This window comes from Dreissena polymorpha, chromosome 2, assembly GCF_020536995.1.
Source record: "Dreissena polymorpha isolate Duluth1 chromosome 2, UMN_Dpol_1.0, whole genome shotgun sequence".
Taxonomy (NCBI): domain Eukaryota; kingdom Metazoa; phylum Mollusca; class Bivalvia; order Myida; family Dreissenidae; genus Dreissena; species Dreissena polymorpha.
In genome coordinates, this window is record NC_068356.1 from 87,029,941 (window position 1) to 87,045,685 (window position 15,745).

A 15,745-nucleotide genomic window follows, 5' to 3' on the forward strand; every position below is an offset into this window, starting at 1 on the left:
AAAAACATAAGAAAAACACTGTGTGACGTCTAGATGTGATCTTCATCTTTTTCTAAGATTTATGCATATAGGCATCAGTCTTCACTCGAACCCTCTGGCCCTAAGAATGGGGCTAGTGCTTTTGATTTGGGTCTTGTCAAAAAAAGTCGACATTATTAGGATCAAGCTAGTATTTTTCACAATTTCTTTCAGCAAATTTTGATGACGTAATTAAATAAATTACAATGATCTATGCATATAAAATTTAGGAATATTATAATCTATCTTGAGAATGTGGTAGCATACCCAAATAGAGATCTAACATTTACATACCCACAAAGCAAACTGACACTTGATTACAGGCAGAACAACATAATCAGTAATGTTTACAGAATTTTCAATGTTCTCGAGTACAGGACTTATGTCTTGAGGCTAGTTTATAAAGGGCTTGAGGATTGTGTTTCACTAAGCAACTAGCCTAATTTGACTATGAAGTGCCCTGAAAAACTTAGATGAACACAGCTTATCCTAAGAACATTCAGAAACAAGAACCGTCGGAGACGGGTGATGCTCCCCAAAGTTTTTTTTGTCACAATATTGCACTATATATTCAGATAAAAGGAAATGTCTAGTAGTTGGGGGGACAAGAATTGCACTATATGTACAGTTAATGGAATATTTCAAAGGGCAATAACTCTGTGAAAAATCAGTTGACCAGAAACCGCAGATTATATGCACATCTCCTTTGGTAGTGAAGCTTCCCATAAAGTTTCATTGAATTCCGGTCATTTGTTGCTGAGAAATAGCCCGGACAAAAATTGTGCACGGACGGACACACACACGGACAGACAAAGCGGCGACTATATGCTCCCCCCAAAAAATTTTTGGGAGAGCATAAAAATCAAATGTAATTCAGAAGTAAAAAACATCTGATACAGAAGACGCTATATGATTCCTATAAAGCTATCTATTAGTTTTGACCTCTAAGAGTGACCTCAACCTTTCAAGTTAAAGAAACAATTTTTGCATGCAAAACCTAACCGCAATAATAGTCAACATTTGTCACAACATTTTGTAAACGTTTCTGTTAAATGAAGAAGTAACAGACCAGACAAGATTGGATGGACAGAATTGAAAACACCAACTTGCAATTTAGAAAACTCAGTACAGTAGGCAACTAGCGTTATCAACATAACTTTTCTGCGCTGGTGGGAATAAGCCTATTTAAAATTGACCCTTTCCCCAATAAGAAGCAAAGTAAAAATGGCTTTTGCAACCAGCATAAAACCAGAACAGCCTGCCAGTAACTTGCAGTTTGTTCAGGTTTTATGCTGTTTTCTGCTCATGAGTACATGTAACTTAAAGGCTTGGAATTGAAGCCTTTAAAACTTGAACTTATTAAGAAAGGTATTCAATTAAATGTAACTTTATAAATGGACTGCAAATGCATGAAAATACATATATCTAATTGGTAATGGGTTAAGAGTACATTAAACACTGCGATATCTTTGATAGAGTTCACAGGTTACTGAGGCACAGGAGACCTTATAAGGTCAGGCTGATAACAAGATAAACACCCTATGGTGGACTTTGACACATATCAAAAAGGCCGTATTTTACCTTGACATTACAGCTATCCAAAGTTTACACTCATGACTGTTGTATGATTGTAAGACTCATTACATCATTTTACCCTACAATATGCGTCTTTTCAAACCAGATAAGAAAATAGCAAAACAACGTTGGGTGTCTATATACAGAGATAGAACATTTGAACAGTTGAAGAGACATGTAAGGCAAATCAAGGCAGAAACATTTCCTACATCCATTTTATAAATAATTGAGATGCCAAAAGGCTTTGAATTATTTATTTGTTGTATCATCTATAAAGCCACTGGAATACCATTGATATGATATTGCCTCAGAAGCTCAATTCCAAAGAGTTTAAACACAGGATATTAAATGCCACATAAATCATTATCAGTAGAGCACACAAGGTAGCGTGCAAAATATCACAGAAACAATTTTATATATTCGAAAAATAATTGAGCATTTATTTGAAGCATTCTCCCTGGTATGAGCTGTGTTCTGGAAAACCTGGGCTTCATGCAAGGTCGTTATGTGTGCACAGGCTACCTGGGCTTCATGCAAGGTTGTTATGTGTGCGCAGGCTACCTGGGCTTCATGCAAGGTTGTTATGTGTGCACAGGCTAATCAAAGAAAACACTTTCCACTTTTATTGAATTCTTTGTTAACAGAAATCTTTCCAAAACAAAAATCAAGTCTATGAGAAAATTGTCATTCCTACAAAGTGGCTAGAAAATACTTGTTTTACACATACAATTCCAGAAAAGAGGACAGTGTCATTCCTGATTAGCCTGTGCAAACTGTTCAGGTTAATCTTGGAAAATACTTTTGGTTTTGCATTTAGCATGATTATCCCAGAACTCCTTTTTATTCACAAAAGTCTGCAAACATTATCTGTCAAATATGTGCGCACTGATGATGAGAAATACATTAATTTGAAACCTTTTGCTCAGAGTTAGGACTTGTTTGTTTACCTGTTCAACAACACTTATTTTGTTTTAGGTGTTTAATAAATAAATCAATTTTGGGGAAGAATGCTCCATATAGACTGGTTACTTACTCTGAAGTCCGTGCAGATGGCACCGGAGATTCTACCAGACTGTATCCACTTTCACTGAAACCAAAAGAAATTATTTTTCTTTGTACTCAGCAAGAAAACAGACACCCCAGACGCAAACACCAAGATTTTCAGTGCACTTCTTGCAATAAATATTTATCACATGAATTTTTTACAACCCATGCAAGTTTACACAAAGATATGTATACATTTGAGGTAGATTCTTAAAGTTGTTTAAATTTCATTATACCTGCAGTGGAGAATATCAATCACCATCTTATGTTTTAACTTTAAGGCATTTGTAATAACAAACAAAATGGAGATTTCTACTACAAACTCACATTTCTATTATGAAATCTTAACTTAGAACAAAACAAATACCTATCCAAATGAAAGGGAGACAATCTGCCAGTCATTTCTTCATCACTGAAACTGAAGCTGTTGTGGGAGTGAGAGTTGCGTCCCTTAGAGGAAATGGAACTCTCACTGTGGTCTGGTTCCTCTATGTCCGGCACCTGGTTTCCCTCGAAACTCTTCAACTTCGTCTGAAATGAGAAGTATGAACTTAAAGCTTCCATGATTTAATTACAAATTTATTTGTGTACGCACGGTTTTTCAATGTGATATTCTAGAAAACAAGAGATGTGTCTGTCAGAAACACAATGCCCCCTACTGTGCCGCTTTGAACTAAATTATATTTTTTTTATAATATCCCTTTAAAAAATATTACTTTCCTTGTGAAAATGATCTGTACCTGCCAAATGATAAATAAAAATTATCTCCATTTAAAGCTTGTTACTTCCCTTGGATTATTTTTTTTGACCTTTGACTTTGAATGATGAACTTGACCTTTCACCACTCAAAATGTGCAGCTCCATGAGATACACATGCATGCCAAATATCAAGTTGCTATTTTCAATATTGCAAAAGTTATGGCCAATGTTAAAGGTTTCAGACGGACACACAGTTGGGCTGACGAACAGTTCAACTACTATATGCCACCCTAACAGGGGCATAAAAATTGTTAGGATCTTTGTTTAGTCTGAAATGGTTTAATAAGAACTTAAGCCTTATAATAATTAATAAGAACTTAAGCCCTATTATAACAAAGTAATTGTTGAACTATAGTTTTTTAATTATGATATTCTAGAAATACATTCTTATCAGTTTTGTGTCAGGATCCTACACTTTTTGTTAATGTTATTTAGAATAAAATATTTTGAAAATTCTGTAGCACAAACTTTACATATTATGTATGCTTTTATTCAATTCATTTTTATTCAATTACTAGTTTTCTGGTTTTATTCAATCAAGCTTAGCTTGCTAAATTTATTTACATTATATACCATGCTAAAATTTTACTGCAGCCAACACAATCATGGATAAGTTTGTTATCTGTCCTTTTCATTCCTAATAAGTTATATTAACTGTGACAAGTGAAAGATTATTGTAATATTAATAAATATTTATAACAAGATTTATAATGCAGAATGTACAATCAATATTTGTTTAGAAATAGAATCCTGATCACAAAAACTTAATAGTAAACTTACTTCCATGGTGCACTGAAATATTGTTAAAAACTACAAAAAAACCAACAAAACAAACAAACAAACACAAACTTCAGCACTGATCTGTAGCACACCAAACAGGATATTGGGGTCTTATGGCATATACACCATTATTCTTGATTGTGAATACCCTCTTAAATCTTTATTTCATTGAGAAATAATTCAATTCAGCTGTTTAAAAATACATTAATTTAAAGTTAACAATACAAGACATTTTACAAGCACTTTAACAGTCATTTGTGTAAACAATATACACTGTAAATGTGCACGTGGAACTTAATTTAAATGCAAAAACAAGCAAAACAAGATGTGTTTGTGAAACACAATGTCCCCCTATATGATGTTTGACCTTGAAGGATGACCTTGACCTTGTGAAGGATGATCTTGACCTTTCACCACTCAAAATGTGCAGCTCCATGAGATACACATGCATGGCAAATATCAAGTTGCTATCTTCAATATTGCAAAAGTATTCATAAAATAAGCAATTTGGGACACATATTTGACCTCTGACCTTGAAGGATGACCTTGACCTTTCACCACTCAAAATGTGCAGCTCCATGAGGTGCACATGCATGCCAAATATCAAGTTGCTATCTTCAATATTGCAAAAGTATTTATAAAATAAGCGATTTGGGCCACATATATTTGACCTATGACCTTGAAGATTGACCTTGACCTTTCACCACTCAAAATGTGCAGCTCCATGAGATACACATGCATGCCAAATATCAAGTTGCTATCTTCAATATTGCAAAAGTATTCATAAAATTAGCGATTTTGGCCACATATATTTGACCTCTGATCTTGAAGTATGACCTTGACCTTGACCTTTCACCACTCAAAATGTGCAGCTTCATGAGATACACATGCATGCCAAATATGAAGTTGCTATCTTCAATATAGCAAAAGTTATTGCAAAATGTTAAAGTTGGCGCAAACAGACAGACCAACAGACAGACCAACAGACAGACCAACAGACAGACCAACAGACAGGGCAAAAACAATATGTCCCCCACTACTATAGTGGGGGACATAAAAATATTTAAAGAAATGTTGTAACAACAGAAAAACAATTAAAACAAACACAACTTTTAGAGATTTTTCTTTACAGACCTAATGATAGATGAAAATAAGATTCATATCTGAATACATGTACCACACCATGCATTTAATGAATAACAGAAAACAAAGGAACATGATGATCAGATTGGATTATAATAGAGAAAGAAAATAGTTAACTCAGCCCCAGCAAATAATGTAATATGAAAAACTATTAAAAGAGATAAGAAGCTCAATAAAAAAAAACAATATTTACCAGAGTTATGATAAACAAAATATCAAAGAAAATAAACAATGACTAAAAGAATTATTAAGAACTTTAAAACTGTCAAAAAAAATATTTCAGAAATGTGTATACATGCTGGCAGAAAATATGTGCAACAAACACTTCATTTTTTCTTCTCAAACACTAAATGAATATGATATACACAATTTTCAGTATAAATCATTTTCATTTACATGTATACAAGTCATTGAATCATAACTTCTCACTCCTTAATCACCCCGATGGCTGAGTATGCAGAACTCAGCAAATAAAAAAAATCATAAACTGCAAAAATAAAAGAATTCCACCTCTTTTTATCATAAGTCAACCAACTGGTTGTCAAAATGCAAAGTATGTTCCCTAATGGAAAATATCTACAGTCAAAAAACAAACAGGTTTATGATAAAAAGGAAAAGTGGCATTCGAGACCAATGTTCACACTAAATGATTTCATATTCATTAACAAAAAAGGTTAGTTTAGTTTAAACCTATTTATTTTAGCTTGTTTGCATTAAGAGTACTTACTACTTATATGAAACACTCTCGAGTCTGTTTCCTAGGTAAAACCAGTACATGGTGTCTTTGGGGGGATCTAAAGAACGCTCCCACAGTGGGGATCGAACCTGCAACCTCCCGCTCACTAGGGGGACACCATAGCCATATCACACCACAGCAAACAAAAATGGTTGTTTTGATATATAATTGAATATAAAATTCCATTGTTAAACTGAATGTAAAATTTCGTTGCTAAACTTTAAACATTATTTACTCGATATTGACATCGTGTTTCATTTAAATTATTATATTCTCTTTTTTCTGAATCATGTAATATTCAGAGCTCAAATGCTTCATTCTGTGTTGCCCAATCCACAGAAAAGAAAAAGACCCTCTGGAACAACTAAGATATGGGGACACTGAGAACGCCCTGTCATGCTCCTCTGGATCTTTCCGCTGAAATTCCCCAACACCCCTAATGAAAAATGAACCTGTGCAAGCGGCGACTACAAAGAGGCTGATGGGAGGATGAAGTGCAAGGACTTTAAAGCGGCACAGCAGAAGGAAAGAGGTGGTAATGGGCAGAGCTCCAGAAAAACTGTCAAGATTTAGCCTTTCACTGCAACCGAATTTTGAAGGCATTTGCAAACAGTTTGGATCCAAATCTCATCAGTATCCAAACTGTTTGCAATTCTGATAATATTCTTTGAAAAAATTCGAAGAAAATGCTAATTTTAGAAATTTAGCAGACGACATTTTAGCAGACGACAAATTTCCCAGCATGCAAAGGGCTAACCCTTTACTGCTTAGATAAACATTTTGATCATGGTCGTACTCTTTTTGAAAATCAAATTAAATGTAATACTTTCTGTTAATACATTCAAGTTTTAAGGCTTTCATTTGCAATGCTGAGATACTAATGAGCAGCAACCAGTATAAAACCTGAACAGTGGAAATAAATACTCGCAGGCTGTTCTGGTTTATACTGGTTGCGTATTGCTAGTTTTACTTTGCTTCTGAGAGGGAAACTGTTATATTCTGGCAAGCCCTTCAGAAAATTTTCTTACAGTTTCTAAAGGTTGAACTATCAAGCATAATAACAAGAGCTGTCAAAGGACAGCGCGCTCGACTATTTGAGTGCTTGACACTATAACGTAGGCCATCATGGGGAAATTGTTCATATCCAATAATTTATTACACGATCTTTCAAAAATAAATATAGGGGGGGGGGGGGGTAGGGAGGGGGGGGGGGCAAGAGGGGGTATATGTGGGGTGTGGTAATTTATTAGATGATGTTTAAAAAAAAATGGGGGGGGGGGTAGGGGGGGTTGGGGGCTAAGAGGGGGGTATAATGTGGGGTGTGGTAATTTATAAGATGATGTTTAAAAAAAATATATAAAAAATGGGGGGGGGAAGGTAGGGGGGAGGGATTCTAGGTAGGGGCTTGGGGTATTGTTTGGGTGGAATCCATTGTGGTATTCAGGTATAAGTGTTGTTTTGTCAAAGCAATAATAAAATGCGATCATTAATAAAGAAGTTATAGCTATTTAAGCAAAATGCTCAATTATCTAAGTGTAAAAGGGGCCATAAGTATGTCAAAATGCTTGATACATTGGTATGCTCTTGTTTATAAGTTGGGGTCATGTTGGTCAACAAGTATGCAAAATATAAAAGAGCAAGGGCTGTTTGTAAAACATGCATGCCCCCCATATGGGCTGTCCGTTGTAGTGGCAGCCATTGTGTGAATACGATTTTTGTCACTGTGACCTTGACCTTTGACCTAGTGACCTGAAAATCAATAGGGGTCATCTGCGAGTCACGATCAATGTACCAATGAAGTGTCATGATCCTAGGCAAAAGCGTTCTTGAGTTATCATCAGAAAATCATTTTACTATTTCGGGTCACCATGACCTTGACCTTTGACCTTGTGACCTCAAAATCAATAGGGGTCATCTGCAAGTCATGATCAATCTACCTATGAAGTTTCATGATCCTAGGCGTATGCGTTCTCGAGTTATCATCCGAAAACCATTTTACTATTTCGGGTCACCGTGACCTTGACCTTTGACCTAGTGACCTCAAAATCAAAATGGGTCATCTGCGAGTTATGATCAATCTACCCATGAAGTTTCATGATCCTAGGCGTATGCGTTCTTGAGTTATCATTCAAAAAACATTTTACTATTTCAGGTCACCGTGACCTTGACCTTTGACCTAGTGACCTCAAAATCAATAGGGGTCATCTGCGAGTCATGATCAATGTACCTATGAAGTTTCATGATCCTAGGCCCAAGCGTTCTTGAGTTATCGTCTGACAACCACCTGGTGGACGGACCGACCGACAGACCGACCGACCGACATGAGCAAAGCAATATACCCCCTCTTCTTCGAAGGGGGGCATAAATATGTCAAAGGATATAGGCAATATTTGGGGTAGTACGCAAACTTTAACATAGATTTATCAATAATATGCATATTCTAAGTATAAAAGGGGCATTAATTCTGTCAAAATGCTTGATACAGTTGTCTGCTCTTGTTTATAGGTTGGGGTCATGATGGTTAACAAGCATGCAAAATATGAAAGCAATATGTCAAGGGACATTGAAAATAGTTGGGGTAGTACGCAAACTTTACCATTTGCTGCATATTGTAAGTGGAAAAGGGGCCATAATTATGACAAAATGCTTGATAGAGTTGTCTGCTCTTGTTTATAGGTTGGGGTTATGATGGTTAACAAGTATGCATAATATGAAAGCAATATGTCAAGGGACATTGAAAATAGTTGGTGTAGTATGCAAACATTAACATTTGCTGCATATTTTAAGTGGAAAAGGGGCCATAATTATGACAAAACGCTTGATAGAGTTGTCTGCTCTTGTTTATAGGTTGGGGTCATGTTGGTAAACAAGTATGCAAAATATGAAAGCAATATGTCAAGGGACATTGAAAATAGTTGGGGCAGTACGCAAACTTTAACATTTGCTGCATATTCTAAGTGGAAAAGGGGCCATAATTATGACAAAATGCTTGATAGAGTTGTCTGCTATTGTTTATAGGTTGGGGTCATGTTGGTAAACAAGTATGCAAAATATCAAAGCAATATGTCAAGGTGACAAAGAATATATTTTGGGTAGTACGAAAACTTTAACATCTGCACGCTAATGCAGACGCTATAACGCAGACGCTCACGCCAACGCCGGGGTGAGTAGGATAGCTCCACTATATATATTTCATATATAATAGTCGAGCTAAAAACAGCATTTAATTTTCAACACGTACTTTACCAGGGTTTATCAATTGTTTACTTCAGAAAAAGATATCCAAAAAGTCCCTGATTGCAAAATCCTACAATTCCATCAGATGATTTACACCTGTCTTATCTTTTAAAGATTTTAGTCTAGGACCCCTTACATTCAGTTATAATCTGTTATTATGAGCCAGATACTTTATTATCTGTACATGCAGAATTTGGTAATGAAATTATCACCACAATCATTGCCATAAAATCTCCAATTCAGGAAAGGCAGTTTAAAATTACTGGCATATTTAACCCTTTGCATGCTGGGAAATTTGTTGTCTGCTAAAATGTCGTCTGCTGAATTTTGTAAAATTAGCATTTTCTTCGATTTTTTTCAAAGAATACTATCAGAATAGCTAACAGTTTGGATCCTGATGAGACGCCACATTCTGTGGCATCTCATCTGGATCCAAACTGTTTGCAAAGGCCTTCAAAATTCGGTTCCAGCACTTAAAGGGTTAAGTAAGAGCACAAGATACTCAGGTAAGCTGCTCATGTTCTCAAAGATTGCCTAGGAAAAAAGTGACAAAACATAAAAAAGGTAAAAAACGCAAAAACAAACTAGAAATAACTAAAACAATCTTTAAAAAATTAAAAGACCCAGAGTGTCTGGAGCTCAAGGCAATGGGTAGCATGGGCGACATTACCTTCCTGGGTAGAGGTGTGGGTTTCGGGCTCGATACCTCGGGCTCGGTGATACTCAATTTGGGTGGGGGAGGACGGTCAGGGACTTTATTGTTCTTTTTCCTCTCCTATGGCATATATTAATAGTGAGTTTGGATTGAATTCTTTGTGAGAAAATACTTACACTTCTCATATTAGATATGAACAGGAATAAAGTGTAAGGCTATGGGCTCTAAAAATATTATATGGAGTCTCTCTCGGAAATTTAACATCTAAATTTTTCCAATCAAAACTGAAATCATACCAACACCATTTTAGCTAAGATTGTATATACAAAGCTAAGCTAGTTGTGAATTTGGTTTATGCCAGAGGTTGCGAAAACATTCCTAGGCAATTTTTTTATTTCAAAGGCAATAGTTCTACCCAAGGAACTGAATTCAAAAGTCTAGGTTTCAAAATAATCAAACTTAACTAAATAACATTTAAACATTAATAAGGTCTACATTAAAATGGTATACATTTTAAAACTTAATTAGGCTGAGCTGTAATAAAATAAATTTGAAATAATGAATATCAAAATGAATGACTCCATAAAAAGCTGCCATTTATAAAATGTACAGACCATTTTTAACCAGTTAAATGACCATTTAGAATAAATAGGGCCTCCCACACAGCCATGAAAACTCATTGAAGCCAGAGTTTTAGAAAGTTACCCACACAAGTAAATTTCACGCAATCTACAGAACCGTAAATAATTAGTAACAAGTCCAGATTATTTCATTTAAAAATTGATAAAAATTATTCTTTAACCGTATCTTTAATTAATGAAGGAGTAATTTGCTAGATAACTGCAAGTTATCAAATAGCAAGGTATTGATATTTTTCACTGTGCTTATAACTGGATTATTAAATAATTAAAAGTATTCAACCAGATAGCTGCGTGTCATACAATCGCACACTGAATTTCATAGGGTTATTATGTTACTAGTACATAGTTTAATTTTCCATTGTAATTTTGACCCAACAATTTTCCATTGTAATTTTGACCCAAAATACGAAGTGAACATACCAAAAAGGGCAAATTTGTGTACTATTTAATACCTGGACTTCTAAGAAGGTAGACATTTGACTAATTGTTTACAGTTCAAGGTACAATTTCACATTCACCCACATCTTACAGTCAACAAAAGATAAAGTAACACTTAATAGTATGAAATACAAAACAAGGGACTATAAGAGTTCATACATCAGAAATATCTATAGCTATTAAGAAACAAAACTGCTGCTTTAAAGTAAACATAAATGTTATATAAAGAAACAAAATATTCAACATACTATGCAAACCAGTCTTTTTCCCACTATTTCCTGAGCAATTGCTTGGAGCACGCTGTTATCCTTACAATATCGCCAACGCAAACAGGTGTCAGCAAAACATGTCAATCATTCTAAATTGTTCAACCACAAAATCTACTTTGTTCTTGTTCTCTTACATTGATGACAACAAGGCTGCATACATTCTGTCTGGTTTTTGCAATTGTTTATGAAAATTGTTCAACGTGGTTACGAAAGTTATGCACTCTTGACATTTAAGAAAAGAAATTGATTTCCCATCTTATCCACTCAGTAGGTGGAAAAAAGCTATGATTATACAGCTTTTGAGATCTGCAGATCTTTCTATGGTTCAAAAACTAAGCACTAAGAATAAAATTCCTATTTGCACAATACTTCAATTAATTACCACATATGAAACATGTCCTTCAGAGTACAGATAACTAAATAAGAAATACTGTTTACCAATTTTATTATCATGCGAAAAAAGCCTCTCCTGACAATTCTTAACACAATTTTTACTGGTTATACAATGCACAATCTGATAAACTCTCAACATTACAGAAAATCACCATCAATTAATAGATCATGACTGAAAACAAAATATTTTACAAGTCAATTCATTACCCATGAGTAAGATTTATGCAGTCCATCTTGTTACTTTTTTATGAGCAAACATTTTGCAAACATGATAAATTATATCCTACAAATCACACAAGTCATTTGTTTAAATGTTGATAATGTAGCACTGACTTTTTGAGCAAAGTCTAAGACAAATTATTGCCTCAGAACGATCTCCTTATATCACTAGAGTACATCTCTTGAAATGAATCAATACTTTTGTATCCGGCTACATAGACATTGCAATAGACCAAAGTGACTTATATGAACAGAGAATTAATCAGTTTGCTATAATTTATAAGGAAATCAGTAAAATTTATTCAGTAAATGACATCTGTCTGGGAAACATTGATACATTTGTATATCATGATGCCAAATTTACATGTATATTACAAAAGTTTTAATATCATATGAACAACAGATTCATGGCAGGCTTGATTGTCAGTTTCAGTAAAGTTAGTTGTTTGAATATTTTTTAATATTGCATGTTTGTGGTGACCTGTGACCTTTTGACCTACAAATCATTCGGTGTTTCATTTCCTCATTACTTACAATCATACCAAGACGAAGGGACATCAAAGCGTTCTGTAGATATCAGCTTGTAATGAACTTCATAATACAAACTCCTTTGACAATGACCTTAAACCTGTTGACCTCAAAATCAAAAGGCATCATCGTGTCTTCCCAAGCAGGCATCATTCAAAATTTAAATTAACATGATGGTCAGTCAAAGCATTCTTTAGATATTGAGCCATGCTCTGTGAAAAGGGGGTTAAATGCATATGCCTGAAGTGTCATCCCAGCTTAGCTTGTGTAGTTTACACAGGCTAATCAGGGACGACACTTTCCGCCTAAACTTGATTTTTGCTAAGAAGAGACTTTCTTGAAACAAAAACTTTCATAAAAGCGGAAATAGTTGTTACTGATTAGCCTGTGTGGACTGCACAGGCTTATCTGGAACGCCCCTTTACGCACAGGCATTAAATCCCTTTTTCACAGAGCACGGACCATATGTTGAAATGAAGTTATGTACAGATTGAAAATCCGACCAGCTGACCGACTGACTGATGCCAAGCAATATACCCAAGCATGTTTGAAGGAGGACATTATAAGCCTTACAAACACTTGGGTGCTGGGATTCATCTTGTGAACAGCCTAGCCTAGCAAGGGTGACAAAATCACAAGACAACTAAGAATTTCTCACATGTGACTTAAGGTTGACACTATGACAAAAAGACTATCAATTCCCGCATGATACTAAAGGGATACACTAGCACAAAATGACAACTATCCATTCCCACATGTAACTACAGGGGATACACTGGCAAAAATCATACATGCCAGACGTCCCGATCTTGGCGGGACAGTCCTGCTTTTGGGGTGTTTGTCCCGGTGTCCCGATGTAACACTATTTGTCCCGACATTCAAACAAAACGATATACGCTCTTTATAAGTTCATAATACAATTCCCTATTCAAGCTCCGTCTGGCTTTAATTACCATCGCTAATCCCTTTATTGCCCCCTATTAACAAACCATATCTACTAGTCGAGTGATCCAGTGTTGTTTTTGACACATCAGCGATATATCGGCAAATTATTGATTTTATCGGGCATTCACACCAGGGTATTTTTATGATAAGGGTCGTTAATTGCTAGGGATAGATGCATCGTAGTTCATTAAGCAGATTGCTTTTGTATTTCATGGCCCAAATCATGTTCAAAGATACTATTAATATGCGGTATTTAGTGTATTATATGTCAAACAAATCGAGCGCTGACCGATACCAGAGACATAAATTTACTTTCGTTTTTGGCTGATTTTCAGAAAATAATGTGTACATATTGCATCAATCTGAATTTAGAGTTAATGGATGATTGGTTGAATAAAAACAGTGCTCGATGTGCGCACATCCCGTTGAACGTTGCCTTAGTCACAAATGGGTTCATCTGCATAGTGCACATGTTTGTTTACTTCCGGAAAATGGAGAACTTCTGTGTTCATGCAATTCTAAACGCATTTACCATCAATATTTGCCAGAAATTATGAGGTTTTGTAAGTAATTAGCTGATTACTGACTTCAGTAAAGGTGGCGTGATTGATCGTTTTAGGTGTCCTGCTTTTTGGTAAAATGTCCCGACATTTTTAATGGACTGTCCCGATTTGGACCCGAAAGTTTCTGGCATGTATGCAAAAATATTTAATAAACTCTGGGTCTACTTCAACAAACCTTCCACAAACAATATCAATAAAAGTCAGTAACATTCAAAAGGGCATATGATAACAAATCTGATTTGTTAACATTTTATATTTAATATTTTCAAATAAACATATTTATTTTACATATAAAGGCAGTGAAAAAATCCACTTTTTGCATGTTAACCCTCTCCATTTAGAAACAAAAATTAACACAGTCATAATTATGTTGTCTCCTTATATTGTAGGCACAAACATAAATTTAAGCTTATCATTCTATAATCTACAAAAGAAAAATAAGCCCTTGCCATTTTTGAATACTACCTTCCGTTAACAGCTTAACATACAAAAAGATTGTTGGTCTAGAAATCAAACATCATCAAAAATCTGTCCACACGATATGTTTGTGAAAGCTTTCCGTAAACTGGGTCCGTATTTACCAATTCCTTCTTAGACTTAAGAATAAAAAATAGACTAAGAGCCAGGAAAAATATGTTCAGTATTTCAATATACAGTGAACCCGCGTTTATCCAGAATTTGATAGTCCGGAAAACTCGTGATCCAGACGAAAGTCAAGGGGAACGGATTTATTATGCAGTATTTTCCCTCGTTAAGTCCGGAATCTCGCGTTCCGGATCCGGACATATATTTTAGCGACACCGATCTGTGAATTTAGCTGTAATTAGGCCACAACTTTTTTTTTTATTGGTTTACAAAAATTATTTTGAAAATAGTCCATCGGGCGGTCGAAAAAAAAAAAAAATAATAATAAAAATCATTGGCAAAAAATGCTAATACTAATAACATCAGAACAAAGACAACATATCTTTTATTAGCTTAACACACAGACAAAAAATCTAATTATACAATGAAACACATCTATATCTTCAAATGAAATGATTCCTAAAAGCACCTTTTGTAACATCAGGCAATTTTAAACACTCCATTACATGACATGCGTTCTTCTCCCATTAAAACGAAAAACTGCGCTTCATTTCCGTAATTCGATGCGCACCATTACGCAATGCAATGCCCGTTGCATAAATCTTATATAAGATAAACTACTCATACACAAATTATGTGTTTGCTCTTATTCCACTTATGAGATCGTCCATGAAAAAAAATCGAGGTAGATCGATCCCCGCGTCGTCGCAGTAATGTTTGTTAAAGTTGTTGTTGTCATGAAAACTTGTTGATTTACCACGCAAAACGCCTTATTTGAACTGACGCGAATTAATTTAATCATATTTGTCAACTTCGCTTTTGCTTTATTTTGATAATTTAATCAAAAGTTTAATGTTAGCAAGTGTTTTTTTACCGGAATTGTAAACAAGAAGTCAGTTGAAGTCTTCCGAAAATGTGCAGTCTGTGTAAATTGACAGTTTGACGTCATCGAAGGAAAGCCACTTTCTGTCTGAAGCAATAAAGCGACAAATTTCACGCCAACAAAATTAGCTTCCTTTTTCTAGCAATCAACATGCCGAACCAATCGTGTGTTTGTTTCTCAATTGCAATCCTCCAATTTAATAATAGCACCTGCATAGCTCCGCCTTCGAATCTTTTGTAGAGTACAGAGGCGGAGTTTAACGGTTAATTGAGCAAGTGTTTTACGCAAGTTGAGTTCCGATTTGCTGAAATTAATCGGCCCTAAGCATTGAAAC

At 35.1% G+C, this 15,745-nt stretch overlaps 1 protein-coding gene across 1 annotated transcript in view; it reads right to left on the bottom strand.

The window, feature by feature from the left end:
* The window catches only part of LOC127867936 (protein FAM13A-like), a 93,394-nt gene that overhangs the window by 50,404 nt on the left and 27,245 nt on the right, over positions 1-15,745 (bottom strand). Inside the window, exons 7-9 of the mRNA XM_052409456.1 lie at positions 9,963-10,067; positions 3,005-3,168; positions 2,627-2,680 (exon numbers count right to left, since the gene is read on the bottom strand). Of these exons, the coding sequence (XP_052265416.1) occupies positions 2,627-2,680; positions 3,005-3,168; positions 9,963-10,067 (323 nt within the window). The remainder of the gene's footprint in view (positions 1-2,626; positions 2,681-3,004; positions 3,169-9,962; positions 10,068-15,745) is intronic.